Consider the following 13,572-nt stretch of genomic DNA (forward strand, 5'->3'; position numbering starts at 1 on the left):
ATGAAACTAATTATTGACAAGAATAAGGACAAATCATCATTTTAAATAGATGAAATTTGAAAACTGATAGTGGAAATCATGAAAGAAAGAAACCCTTAGGTTTCAGTGCAATGGTGTGTGTGTGTGTGTGTATATAAGTATATTTTGAATTGCAGACTTTTATATAAGAGACAAATATGTATCTAACATGGCTGGTAGTGATTATTCTTCCAATGCAAGCTTTTATTCTCAACTCAGGACACAAGGTTTATGGGGATAAGGACATAAAAGAATCAAAGACCTGCCAGCTCAGAATGTAAGAAATGGCAACTATCTTCACAAGTTGCAACCATCACTCTTTAAAAACTACTATATGCTAAGCTTGTATTATTCCAGGTTGTCATGGAAAACGCTACAACTTGTCTCAGTTCTTTCAACTGTGACTCTAAATGCTCGTAAAAATATACATATGAGCTGACTTTCTTTAAATAAAACAATCAAGAACTGGACACATCAGTACGTGAAATTCATTAATCAATGTCATTTCTACAAGTATGATTTGTGACCGAATATTAAAGAGGACTGATGAAACTAGTATGTTGTAGGACTAATACGGAGACTTCTCAGTATTAACCGACATTTAAATGCTGTCACGAGCAGGTCAGGATCTCTGGTGTGGGTGAAACGGTACGAAACCCAACTATTGACATGTAAATTCGAATACAGTTTGGGTAAACCACATGTTGATGCCGAAGGGACGAGTAGTGGATCATTTATTTTGCTCCTAGAATTCATGTGAGGGCATCCACACAACTGTTTCTCTTTCCAGATTCTTTTACTAAACCATCAGCACACAGTCTCAGAGCCATATTTGTTTTGCATGCTCGGTGCAGTTTGAAGGGCAGTAATTTCTGAATGCACATGGGGTTTCACTAGTCTCCCGAATGTGTTGAGAATGTATCTTCGCGGTTTGCTCTTTCTACATTAATGAGACTCCTCTGGCATTTCGTGTTATTAGCCTTCTTGGCATCAATACTGGTATGCAATCTGCAAATCAAGGATTTAAAGTATGCACAAGAACGGCAGAGCCAACAAACGGAAGTTCTGCAACGAATTTCCCTTTGGCAAGATCAGTAGTTTCCAAGACTCAAAACTGCGACACAGTCCGTAGAAGTATAAATTTCTGAGCCCATGAAACAGAACAATTAGGCTAGGAAAAAATGAAGCAGGTGAGAAGATGATACAAGAAAACATCCGCTCCATAAGATAACTTTTACTCAAACTATTCATATTCAACAAGCTAAGATTATAAGCATATGTTCATTTTGCATTCTTGATAAGGTATGTTAGGAGTGATAAATGATGGCAGTGTGGTCATCATAACTAGAGATGGAGCCAAAGAGTAATGTTTAAATAAATACTTGGAATGTATAAGCAGTCCTAGGCAGATTATTTCATGTCAGACGAAACAGAGAACTTAATGTCTTTGAATTTCTCATCTACTACTATCTGATCTAGGGAAAGCATTCTGTGCAACTGAATTTAGCAATTCTGTGAGTATAAAAAACACGTAAAACTTTATCAGACGCTTGAAAAAAATAAACATAGTCGACAAAAAATAGCAGGCAAGGTAAATTCTTTGTCCAAAATGACTCTTTAATTAGCAGACAATGACATCAACAATAATTCTACTTCTGCAAGAAAATTTAAATGCAGCAGACATACACATCTTTTCATTTAGAGAAGGTCACCTGGAGATATTAATAAGGTGTATTGATTGCAATCAACTACCAAGATGTACCTAAGGTTGGATTCTGCCATCATGAACAAGAAGCACCAGAGGGAGGCTTTGATGTAGTTGAAGGCAGCTGAAAACAGGGAGTCAATCAAAGAGACTCAAAATTGTTTTTACCAGCTTACATGACTTCAAGAAAACAGTGCTGGTAAGAGGCATCTTATCCCATAACTTTCACCAGTGATGAGAGTATATATAGAACTTAGACTGCAATTTTTGACGTAGTTCCTTGTTGTTCTACTGGAGTTGGGGAAGGAGGTTTATAGAAAGAGATGAAAAGCTTGTATACTCTGTAGCCTCAACTATGTCAATCCTTCGAAACCTGAGAAAAGATCAAATGCCAAGTTAAAGGTAGGAACAACATCATACTCCTGTTTTTGTGTCAATACTACAGGAGGTGAAGATCAGACTTGAAAATTTAAGGGTTATTCTTGATATCTTGAGCACATTTACAGAAAAAAGAAAGAGTTGGCTAAAAGTTATATGGCGCTCCTGCAGTCAATTGATTGGTAAATTGAAAAGAGGAGAAGCGCCGAAAGCTGACTGCATAGATCACTACTTGGCTCTGAATATAAAACGGGATGGTGCAACTTTCATGTAATCAACTGAATGAAGTTTCTTCTAAAATTTGGTCTTTCAGATAGATGATGAGTCAAGTAGAACTGTTTGCCAATGGAGTAAACACATTCCAAGGACTTGCAATGAATCTTTAATTGATACCTTTGTGTTCTCTTCCTTATCTTTCCATGAATTTCATCTGCTTCTAAATCGAACTAAAACCAGGCTTCTTATGGACTCTCTTATCCTTCATCACCTCCCTAACATCCTGAACACCTCTCCACTTACCCTCAGAAGCGTATATGTTTGAGAGAGTGACAAAACCTCCAGGCTTCTTCAGCTCCATCCTCAACTGCTCAGAAATGTTTTCAGCAAGATCTCTCCTTTCGTGGATCTTGCAGCCATTGAGGAAAGCTCCAATAGCTGAATATGTGACTTCCACCCCAATCTGCTTAACTATATCATAAGCCTCTTCCATTCTGCCATAACGGCACAGAAGATCAATAAGACACGAGTAATGCTCTTTATTTGGTTTGACGCCGTATAAGTCCATGGACCTAAAAATCTGCAAACCTTTCTCCACCAGACCACCATGGCTACAAGCGCAAAGAATAGCAGTCAACGTAACTTCATTTGGTTGTATATCTTCATCCTGCATCCTGTCAAAAAATTTGATTGCACAATCTACCATCCCATGCTTCCCATAACATCCAATAATAGCATTCCATGATGCTGCATTCTTGTTAGGAATGGAGTTAAAAACATTCTGAGCCTCTTCAACACTCCCACATTTTGAGTACATATCGATAAGTGCACTAGCAACAAAGACATTGATATCAAGTCCCATTCTGTATATCAATCCATGAATTTCTCTCCCCCTACCAACTGAACCAACCATCCCACATGCAGGAAGCAGCCCTGTCACAGTCACCTCGTTAGGCTTAATTCTAGAAATTAACATATCTCGAAACAACTCTAAAGCTTCAACAGCCCTTTGGCTTTGAACAAAACCTGAAATCATTGCATTCCAAATAACCAAATCCGGAAACAATCCTTCTCTGCACATCCGTGAAAAAATCTTAAAAGCACCATCACAGTCTCCACTCCTGGCGTGCCCTGCTATAATCGTATTCCAAGTAAAATCATTAGGTTTTACACCGTCCAACCTCATTCTTTCGAACAGAACAACTGACTCTTCAATCCTCCCCACATCAGCATACCTACAAATCATCGTTGTCCACGACGCAACATCTCTTTCAGTCATTCTATCAAACACTCCGCGTGCATGGCATATCCTCCTACACTTCCCATACATATCAATCAAACCATTGCAAACTGACACTTCCTTTTCAAACCCCACCTTGTAAATCATGCCATGAACTTGCTTCCCTAAATCCTCATCCAGCAAACCCACGCAACCTTTCAAGACTACAGAAAAAGTATACTTGTTCGGGTAACTGTTACTATTTCTTGATTCTTGGAATAAAGAAAAGTACCCAATCGCCTCCTGATGGAACCCTGAAAAAGTTAAGGTCAGAATCATCCAATTGAACGCAAATACATTTGGGTTTGGAGTCTCTCGGAAAAGTAACTTGGATGAGGTCAAATCCCCACAACATGCATAAGCGCCTATTAGCTTTGAGCTCAGTTGCAAAAGATTCACGTCAACATTATTAGTTAACATCAAAGCGTGGATTTGCTTGCAGGGTTTCAGTGCTTTCCGCTTCATGCATCTCTGCAATAACAAGCTGCAGTTGTGTGCAGACAAATTGGGTGGCGAAAGCAACAGCCTTTTCATATTCGCATCTACTCCATTGCATTTCTTGGCTCAAGCTTTAGAAATTTGGAGGCATAAACTGATCAAAGACAGAATTTATATAAATTTATTTCATTTATTGTTAGTTATATTAATACTGATGTAATCATGTCATTAAAACTTTGATCAATGACATTTATAGAATGGTTTAATTTTTCGTTTTGAATTTTGAAAATCTCACTTAAATACTCAGACAAACTTCCTCCTACCTCTCTGCTTGAAAATTTGAAGAGCTCTATCACTGGCATAATAATGACTAGCTTATGTCAAAAACAAATTATTTCACCATTGCTGTAAGGATCGCTTTCTACCTGCTGAATTATATAGGGATGTTTATTTTTGCATGTTGAATAATGATTGAGAGGGTTTGATTGGATAAAATCAGGGATAGGATAAATTAATATTTTTTATTGGTATTTATTTGATTGAATAAAATATGGAATCGATTAGGATTAAATTTCATATTTTCAAGATCGGATAAGCTATCCGACTTTGTTTAGGGTTTGATGGATTACTAATGGATCGCTCTTTCTAATAGTAAACCATGTATAAGGATGGATTGAAGGTTTAGCCCACATTTATCAAGCTTTCTAAATTACAACAAGTTTATTTGAAATTTGTTATAATTTTGAATACTCATTTGTTGTTTGAAAAGTACGTATATCCTCGATCTTTTTATAAAGTTTTGTAATCCTTATGAAGCTTTAAAAATATCAATTTTGTACTTGTTGATTTTAGAAAAAAATATAACAAATTTGGATTATATGAATGGAAATTTTTGAAAAATTAAAAAAAAAAAGAAACTAAGTCCTAAACAAATTTAAAAAAAAATAAAATTATAACTCATAATACACAAAGACATTGAAATTAATTCAACAAATTGTTAGACGATTATCAAAAGGCGTTGATAATTTTCTAAATAACGAAAAAATATAAATATATATATAGCAAATCTTAATCTCAATAGAGCTCATTATAATTTATCTCAATAATATATATAATATATCACCATTAGAAAAGGGCACAAGAAAAAGAAAAGAAAAGAAAACGGATGTAAGATTACCCGAATTGCATCCATCAAATCTTTGTCCGGAAATGCTCACCGGAGGAGACAACTGATATGGCTGTCAGTGGTGCAATGACGACGCCGGGTTTAGACCCCAGAAACGGCCGACATCTCGGCGTCTCCCATTGCACCACAAACAACCATGTTGCGACACAATCTCCACAACCTCAGATTTGTAAATCATGAAACCTGGAATTCAGCTTATGCCTGAAACTGAACTGAACTTGTGTTTAAATAGACCCACTTCACATTTTCCTACAAGGAATGAGATTCGTTGTAGATAACCTGGAAAAGCATCTGGAAAAGTTTTTTCCAGGACCTAAACCTGTTTTTGCATCATGCTCCCACCTTTCTGGAGAATGTGATTCTATTTTGCACATGAAGCTGAAAGAACGAACGTTGGTCGGTTGTTTGCTCGTCATTTCAAGAATTTTTTGGAATACAAGTTGGAGAATTCCCCATTTTAAAGCAGTGATAAAAGCATCATTGTAGATAAGAAGGATTTGAGACTTGGACAGGCACCAATTCAGGCTAAATAGATAGAACTCAAATGGAATTTTCACATTTGCCAGCCCTGGATTTTATGCAACAAATCATACCTATACAGTATATATATTGTAAACAAACTTGTTCGGTCTTCACCTAGTATTTGTACAAACTTGACAAACCAAAGAATTCTTACATGAAATGGGGAAAAAAAGGACAAAAAGTGCAAGAAAACAACTATAACTAGTAATCAATGGATCATATAATTTCCTTCGTGTGAACTAAACTAAAATGATTGACAATAAAAGCATGAAAACTGCAAAAATTGTGGAGAGAGAAGCCCATTTGAATCTGATCTCTCTTTCACCTAGCTAATGTACATGGGAGGAAGACATCATCTGTTCTGAATAGGATTTGAGGATGTTGGGGGATTTTTCCTTAGCCCATTTTCCACTGCTTTCTCTGGCTCAACCGCTGCTCCTCCACTCAACTTCCATTTATTTGCAGAGAGTGAGTTTACAGAAACCTGCAGCTTCCTTGACCGGATTTCATGTCTAAGTCTTACATGATTCTCTGTTTCAGGACTATAATGTAAATGCATGAAGAGTAGAAGTGAGAGAAGGAAAAATGTTGTCTTGTGATTGTTTCTCATGGTTTCTTGCATAAGTTTGGATTAGCAATAAAATGAAAATGTGGGGTTGAGGAAATTAAGGTGGAAATTAGTTGGGATTGGTAGTAATTATAATGTAAGGATCGAAAGATAGTTGGGGTGAGATGTAGCAGCTCGTGCTTTTGCTGACAAGACATGTGTTCTGTGTCCAAATATTCAACAAGGGGCTATAGATTAAGGATAATATTAAGTTAAATTTGTCACTATATCCAACTTTTTTTGGGAAAACTCTAATTCAAATTAAATTTGGCTGGATCTAAACCAATTATATAATAAAATGCAATACATTTGTCATATCATTGGTGTATAGTTAAAAAAAAATAATCAATTACATGAGAAATATATTATATTTACTTTGTAATTGATTTAGTTTCGTCCAACTTAATTTGAATAAAAATTATCCCTCTTTATTATGGTTTAAGTACACTAAATGGCCGTCCAGAAATTGGTTTTGCAACAGTGTTCTTTTACTTGACAAAGGAAAGAAAACAAGAAAAAGGTGATGGTTGAAGCAAAAATGTATTCCTTATTGCTTGTCTTTGTAGGAAGCAGCATTCACATGATATCACCATTATTGAGGTTTGTGTTGAAGGAAATCTTGAAAGATTAAAAGAACATGTGTTTTCAATTAAAAGAACATGTGTCATGTGACTTTATCACTGAAACCTCATCCTTCTATGCCCGACTTTGTCGATCCTGACATTAAACATTAATCATAGCAACAAACGACAGCCACAGCTAGGTTTGGCTGTGTGAGCTTGCTTGGATTTGGTACCTTAATCTTGTATTATATACCATCTCCACAAGTTGGCTAGCTCCGCAGTTTATCTCATCAAATCATCGAGCAACTTATATCCTTTTCTTTAACATTTTAAATTTAACGAGATGTGAAGTAAAATTGAGATTTCAGAACTCAAAGATTACAATTATGAGATGTGGACAGGTATAATTATTAGTCTAATTTAATATGAATTTCATACATCTCTTCCCATCAATTTGCATGACAAAAATACATTTTCACCTGTGAGTCCTGCCCAAAACCAAACTCAGAAACGCAATTTGAAAATGGAAGGCTACAGCTTTTACATATTACAGAACAAAATCACCATACACGCTATTCTATGTACATGCTGTATTTCTTTCTCATTTCTGAGCAACATATTTTGTCCAGTCAAGAAGAGCAGGAGAGCATGCAGACTCCTGGCCGATAAGCCCAAGCGGGGGGCAACCGGGCATATTTTTCCATACCGGGCTGCTCATCATACGGCCGTTCCATAACTCTTAGCAGGCGCCGAACTTCTTCAAAGTCACCTAGTTCTGCTGCATCAATGGCGCTTTGACATAAATAGTTTCTCAGAATGTACTTAGGATTTACCGAGTCCATTGAACGTTTCCTCTCCTGATCAGATATGCCAGTGGTGGAAAGCTGTAGCAGGGAATAAGGAAATGAGAGTGGATAATGGAAAAGAGCAACAGAAGGAAATAAGTAAAATTGTGTGAGCCTGAGGCGACACTTGAGATCATATGGCTGGTCATAATTGGAGAAGGAAATAGATCATTTATGCAACTGACTTGAATCATCCAAACCTTATTGTTTCAGAATATAAAACAAAAGCTAGTAAAAAAAATTTAAAAAAAAAAAAGAGAACTCAATGGACTTTACAGCCTATTTCTTTAGTTGGTGTGTCATGGCTATGGCCATGTATCACCAAGGGAAACTACATGACATCTGAATCATGACACAGAATTGGCCCCACATATGGAAGGTGTAAGGACCTGAGAGAATGAATAGAACATGACGAAGGCAATAAAAGATTGTGACAAGATTCAGTGACAACAATAAAGGTTCATTGTCCTCCCTTCATATATTACGTGTTAGAAAATGTCACTACCGCCAAAAAAGACTCAGAAATGTGTACGTACCTCTTTTATGTAGGATTTCACCCAGCTGGTCCATGCATCTCTTCGCTCCTTGCCAATATCCAGCAGAACAGCCTTAAGAGGAATTAATAGTTCATCGTCTGGAATGGCATGATCAGATTTGACATTTGAAAGCAACCGAAAGAAATTTGTGTAGTCAACTTTATCAACAGCCATATTTTTAAGCAGTTCACTGATCAACTGCTTATTGTACTTGGGTAGACCAAGTTTTTTGGTCATTAGAGCTTGGTACTCATCCATAAACTTTGTGCCATATCTAACAAGTCAAGAGGAGGATGTGTCAACGGAAATCAAGCTGGAGAACTAAAGACAGAAAAAGAAATAAGCCATGAAGAATACCTCTCCACAGCGTAGTTTGCCTCCTTGTCATTTATCAACTGGGCAGTAGAAAGAGTTGCGGCAAACTGTGCAATATTCCATGAGCCAATATCGGGCTGATTTGCAAAACAATATCGTCTGCCGGGAAGATCAGTAGTGTTTGGAGTGTAACTGGGATCAAAAGCATCCAAGAAGCCAAAAGGACCATAATCAATTGTAAGTCCCAACACACTCATGTTATCTGTGTTCAGTACTCCATGGGTGAAACCAATCCCCTGCCAGTTGGCAATTACGGAAGCTGTACGCTCAGCAACTTCTACTGTCCAAGCTGATAGTCATCGCCATTGCAAACACAAACAAACAACTTGATGTGATCAAATAGTTTATTCACAAATTAACGGAAAAAAAAGAAAAATCAGAACTTTCAATTAAGTACAGGTCAGTCACTGGCTTCATATCAAAGCAATTACTTATATCAACTGTCCAAATACAAGTTGAAAAGGAAAATAAAATACTGTTAATAATAAATGTATTTAAGACATATGCCAATCAACTAACTTTGTCCGAAGCATGGACACTGTTCATGAGGAAAGCAAAACTAAATTAGCTTAGTTCTTTTGTTAAATACAAACTAATTCTCGGAAAATCATTAATGAAATAATCAGCAGCTGAACCTGGATGCAAGCAAGAGGTTATTGTATATGAATCAATAAACAGGATAAGACTCCTTTGGCTGGGAAAATTCTGACTTGAGCACAGTAATTAGCAGATACAGTTTATCTCAGTTTCTACAGTTATTTGCCTTGACTATAGCAAGGTTCGCAATAGCGAACAATTTGAACAAATATCATTAACCCATAACAACCGAGCCAAGCAAAACTCAAAAGATTGCACTTCAGCTCAGAAGTTTGTCACATTGTGGAACTCATTCAACTGGCCATGGCGTCAAAGACATTTTAAATGAACAAACTCCTTTAGTGAAATGATGACCTGGCTGAGGATCTTTACGGCACACGAGAAAAATTTTAAAATGGATGAATTCCAAGTAGGCACATAACATGACCTAATAGTATCTACAAATTGATTATTACCTGCATATTTATTTGAAGTTAAATCCACGACTGAGTCATCTCCTTGGCCAGTAGTAAATGATAAACTATCACTTTTACTCAGGTTCTCCAAATGCGGAAAATGATGCCTGATACAATAATCAGCCAAAGCATGAACAAGGCCAAAATCATCCTTCTCTCTTGAAGCATGTATTTGGTATGAACCAAAGCGAAGAAAGGATTGAGCAACTCTACAGACAATTGCACCGGGCTCATCCTTGGGGTTGCCACTGTGCAAATGAACTCAAAGTTTCAATAATGAAACTAACAATGCAAATATAGATGAAAATATTATATGAAATCACAGGACACTCAAACTTTTTACAAGATGAAACCAGAGTAAAAAGTATATTCCAAATTAACATACTACCTTCTTCAACTTTATTCAAGATAAAGGCCCTGAAACATGTTGATTGTGAATATTGCAAAGTATTGGTGTTTCACTTCTATTTAGAATAATAAATTAGAAGATTCCAAAAGACATGATAAAAAGATAAATGTCACGGGATCACACACACACACCCAAAAAAAAAAAAAATAAAGACATGATCATATCCTTATATAGAAAAGGTTTATTGAATTGAGAAATAAATTACCGAACATACAAACATCATTAAAAAAAGGCTTGAAAGGCTTACTCATAAAACATATCTCGAGTAACATATTTTCCAGTTGTTACCAAGCACAGCGCACGAGTTGTTGGGATTCCTAGATTGTGCATTGCCTCACTGCATAGAAATTCTCGGATACTACTACGTAAGACTGCAAGACCATCAGCAAACCGACTGTATGGGGTCTTCCCAGCACCCTTAAGCTGCAATTCCCACCGCTGCGACCTTGAATTGAGAACCTCTCCTAGAGTGATTGCCCGACCATCTCCCAATTGGCCAGCCCACATTCCGAACTGATGTCCTCCATAGCACTGAGCATAAGGCATCCTATAAAAGCCAAGTCAAAGGGTAATCATAGGTGGACCAAAGAGTGACAAAAGAACAAAAGTAAAAGAAAAAAACAAAATAAAAATATCAGGGGAATGATACTCACGCTCCAACCAAAGGTGAAGCTCCCGAGAATAACAATGGAAAATCAGGCCTTTGGAATCTGAGATTTAAAAATAAATAAGGCATTACAGATATTAAGTCTATCAGGGAAGAAATATAATTAATGAAGGTGCAGATAGTTGAAACAACTTACTCCTGGGGATCCAAATCCAACAAGTCTGCAACTGAATCAGACCATGCCACAAGCTGAGGATTATCCACCTCGGCAGATGGAGTTACTTTTGTATAGCAAGCATGCATTACCTGCAAACAATGACACAAGGACACAGAATCACATAAATTTCAATCAAGGAAGTGACGTTGTAGTAATCAGGATACAGAACCTAGAAGTCCATACTAAGAAGATTTCTGATAATGATGGTTAATTATTCCCATAAAATTACAGCATGAGTGCAATTTCTACCAGTGACCAAGAATTAAAACGTCTGGCTTCAAAGATATTATTCAAAAAAAAAAAAAAAAGAATCTGAATATAATTAAATAACACTAACACGACCAAGGAATGGAAACTATATTGCCAACAATCCAAATAGATATATACGAGCGAAAAAATAGCAAACAAACGAAACCTCTACTGGAAATAAAATCGGTTCTAGGACAACTTATATATTTGGCAATTGAATCAACCTCTACTTAACACCAAATATGCTAAACGTGTAACACTCAATCAAACAACATCCCAGATTGAGACTTTAGTCCCAATAACTCGAAACATATTTATCCATAGGAGCAGGAAATAATAGGGGCCCAAAAAATCAAAAATAGAAAATCAAACCTCTCGTGGAGTTAAATCGGTCCTTGGATCACCGGGAAGCTCACGAACGAAGGAATGGTCCCACTTCAGTTCTTCCAGCTTCAACTTACCCCTATTTTGACTAACTGAATCCTCATTATGATTGTTATTATCCAAGGACTGGTTCTTCAAGCCATCGGCAATAGAGTCGACGGTGGTAGCAGCAGTTATGACCGGAGAAGAATCGCCGTCCATAGACAATACGGTGGAGTGATTGGCGCTTGTGATATGAAGAGTTGAACAAAAATGGAAGTTGGAAGAGATGGGCGGAGCGGGAGGGCGGTGGTGGCGGTGAGAGAAGAAATGGTGTGAGCGGAGAGAGTGAGGGTGAAATCTGGGAAAAGGAAATAATAATTTTCTTATTTTAATTTTATTTCTATATACATATACAGTACTTGTTTGACTAATTGGTTTGCCAAATTTAGTTATGGCCCTAAGTTTTTATTGAGGCTAAATTTCATATTAACCCCCTATATTTCTCTAAAATAGCTTAAAGTTTTTTTATATTTTAAAAATAGTTAAAAAATTTCTTGTATCGATATAACGGCATTCACAGTATATTTTAAAAATAGTTAAAAGATTTCCTGTATCGATACAACGCCATCTGCAGGGTCGACGGGGTGGAGATTGACACAGGCGGTGGAGGTGCACGGTGATTGGGGAGGGAGTGGGCAGGCGACGGCGAGGGAGAATTAATTTTTTTTTTCAAACTATTTTTTTATAATATATATTTTTAATAAGTAATATGAATCAATGGATTTTTTTTATAAATTTAAAATTCAACGAATAAAATTAATTTATTAGGTCTAACGATTCTGGAATAATCAATACATATTTAACGAGTATTAAAATAAAAAAATAATATATATATATATATATATTAAGGGTGTAACAGTCAGTTTGTATAAAAAAATTAACGTCATTAGTTAGCTTGAGCTATGTTTAAGAAAACAAATAGGGGGTTTTGCTTATTTTTTAAAACAGAAGACGATTTTTAGCGAATTTTTTAAAACACGGTGAGGTTTTATCCATTTTAACCTTTTATTTATTGAAATTCAAAGTATATAATATTTCACTTTTTTATTTATTTATGGGTTAGTTATATTTTCACCCCTATTTATAGTCTATTTATATAAATTATTTTTATCTTTTGAAAAATTATACATAAATCCATTAGAAAACATCGTCATTATTTTATAGATCACCCTTATTTTTTGAGAGACACACTTACAACCCCATAAAACGTTAACATCATTAAACAAATTAATTTTATTTTTTTGCTCCAGAATAATTTATATAATTATACAAAAGATATGAACAGTTTGTATAAATGAATTTTAGATTAAGGGTATAAATATAATTATCTATTTATTTATTTGTTTTTGCCATTTAAGAAAATATATTATTTATTGTCATCGACACTGATCCGTCAAAGTTTTTAGAACTCGCAACTTCAGCGGGTAAACATACAATACATACTATACCCATTTTATAATATTAAAAAATAATACTTTTTAGAATAAATTTCAAAGCATAATACATTACAACTATTTAAACAAGAGAAAAATATTTTCACAAAATAAATAATTTATTTAGAAAATTTATATACGTCTTAGCTTTTGAAATATTAAAAACATATATCTTAATATATATATATTGGAAGTCAAACTATAGTTTATTGTATTATTTTTTTTATTTTAAAGAGCATTATATTTATATTTTATTGTGAATATAAATGTAATACACTCAAATACGTATATATGTGTGATATTTTAATTTAAATATGCGCAATACTCTAAATTAGTAGGCTTTGGATCATGTCCGAATCCAAAAGATAGATTCTGATACTAAATATATATTACCGAGAAAAATAATCAAGACGAAAATATAATTAAGATAGACTAATATTCATACATACGTTTCATAATTTTAATATTCAAATGAAACTTAATAAAATAAAACTGAAAAATTATTGGTGCC

The 13,572-nt window shown here is 35.3% G+C and overlaps 2 protein-coding genes across 9 annotated transcripts; both read right to left on the reverse strand.

Moving 5' to 3' along the window:
• Positions 1-337: 337 nt before the first annotated feature.
• Positions 338-5,422, reverse strand: LOC105163540 (pentatricopeptide repeat-containing protein At5g59600). 8 transcript variants are annotated; one of them, XR_016066248.1, is made up of 3 exons: positions 2,495-5,200; positions 1,781-2,096; positions 338-1,026 (listed from the first exon to the last, which is right to left on the reverse strand). XR_016066248.1 is itself a non-coding variant. In XM_020694370.2 (3 exons), exon 2 carries the CDS (start codon positions 4,128-4,130, stop codon positions 2,538-2,540), a length of 1,593 nt encoding a protein of 530 aa, XP_020550029.1. In that variant the 5' UTR covers positions 4,131-4,188; positions 5,212-5,422; the 3' UTR covers positions 338-2,096; positions 2,495-2,537. The 8 variants fall into 8 exon arrangements, 2 of the variants coding, with proteins under 2 accessions (XP_020550029.1, XP_088738402.1); XR_016066246.1 differs by having other exon boundaries at positions 338-1,132; XR_002287205.2 differs by having other exon boundaries at positions 338-1,162.
• Positions 5,423-7,319: 1,897 nt separating this feature from the next.
• LOC105163539 (selenoprotein O) lies at positions 7,320-11,945 on the reverse strand. Its single transcript, XM_011081931.3, has 8 exons — positions 11,575-11,945; positions 10,933-11,042; positions 10,783-10,839; positions 10,377-10,676; positions 9,721-9,968; positions 8,651-8,957; positions 8,294-8,567; positions 7,320-7,796 (listed from the first exon to the last, which is right to left on the reverse strand). The coding sequence occupies exons 1-8, from the start codon at positions 11,785-11,787 to the stop codon at positions 7,542-7,544; spliced, it is 1,764 nt and encodes a 587-aa protein (XP_011080233.1). The 5' UTR covers positions 11,788-11,945; the 3' UTR covers positions 7,320-7,541.
• Positions 11,946-13,572: the final 1,627 nt, after the last annotated feature.

The sequence above is a fragment of the Sesamum indicum genome, linkage group LG6, assembly GCF_026168435.1.
Source record: "Sesamum indicum cultivar Baizhima isolate 11 linkage group LG6, ASM2616843v1, whole genome shotgun sequence".
Taxonomy (NCBI): Eukaryota; Viridiplantae; Streptophyta; class Magnoliopsida; order Lamiales; family Pedaliaceae; genus Sesamum; species Sesamum indicum.

Coding starts and splice junctions, on each gene's coding strand:
- LOC105163539 (XM_011081931.3), bottom strand. CDS start 11,787: ATGGACGGCGATTCTTCTCCGGTCATAACTGCTGCTACCACCGTCGAC. Junction 10,677..10,782: donor GCTTCACCTTTGGTTGGAGC/GTGAGTATCATT, acceptor TGGCTTTTATAG/GATGCCTTATGCTCAGTGCT. Junction 7,797..8,293: donor TGAAATCCTACATAAAAGAG/GTACGTACACAT, acceptor TCCCTGCTACAG/CTTTCCACCACTGGCATATC.
- LOC105163540 (XM_020694370.2), bottom strand. CDS start 4,130: ATGAAAAGGCTGTTGCTTTCGCCACCCAATTTGTCTGCACACAACTGC.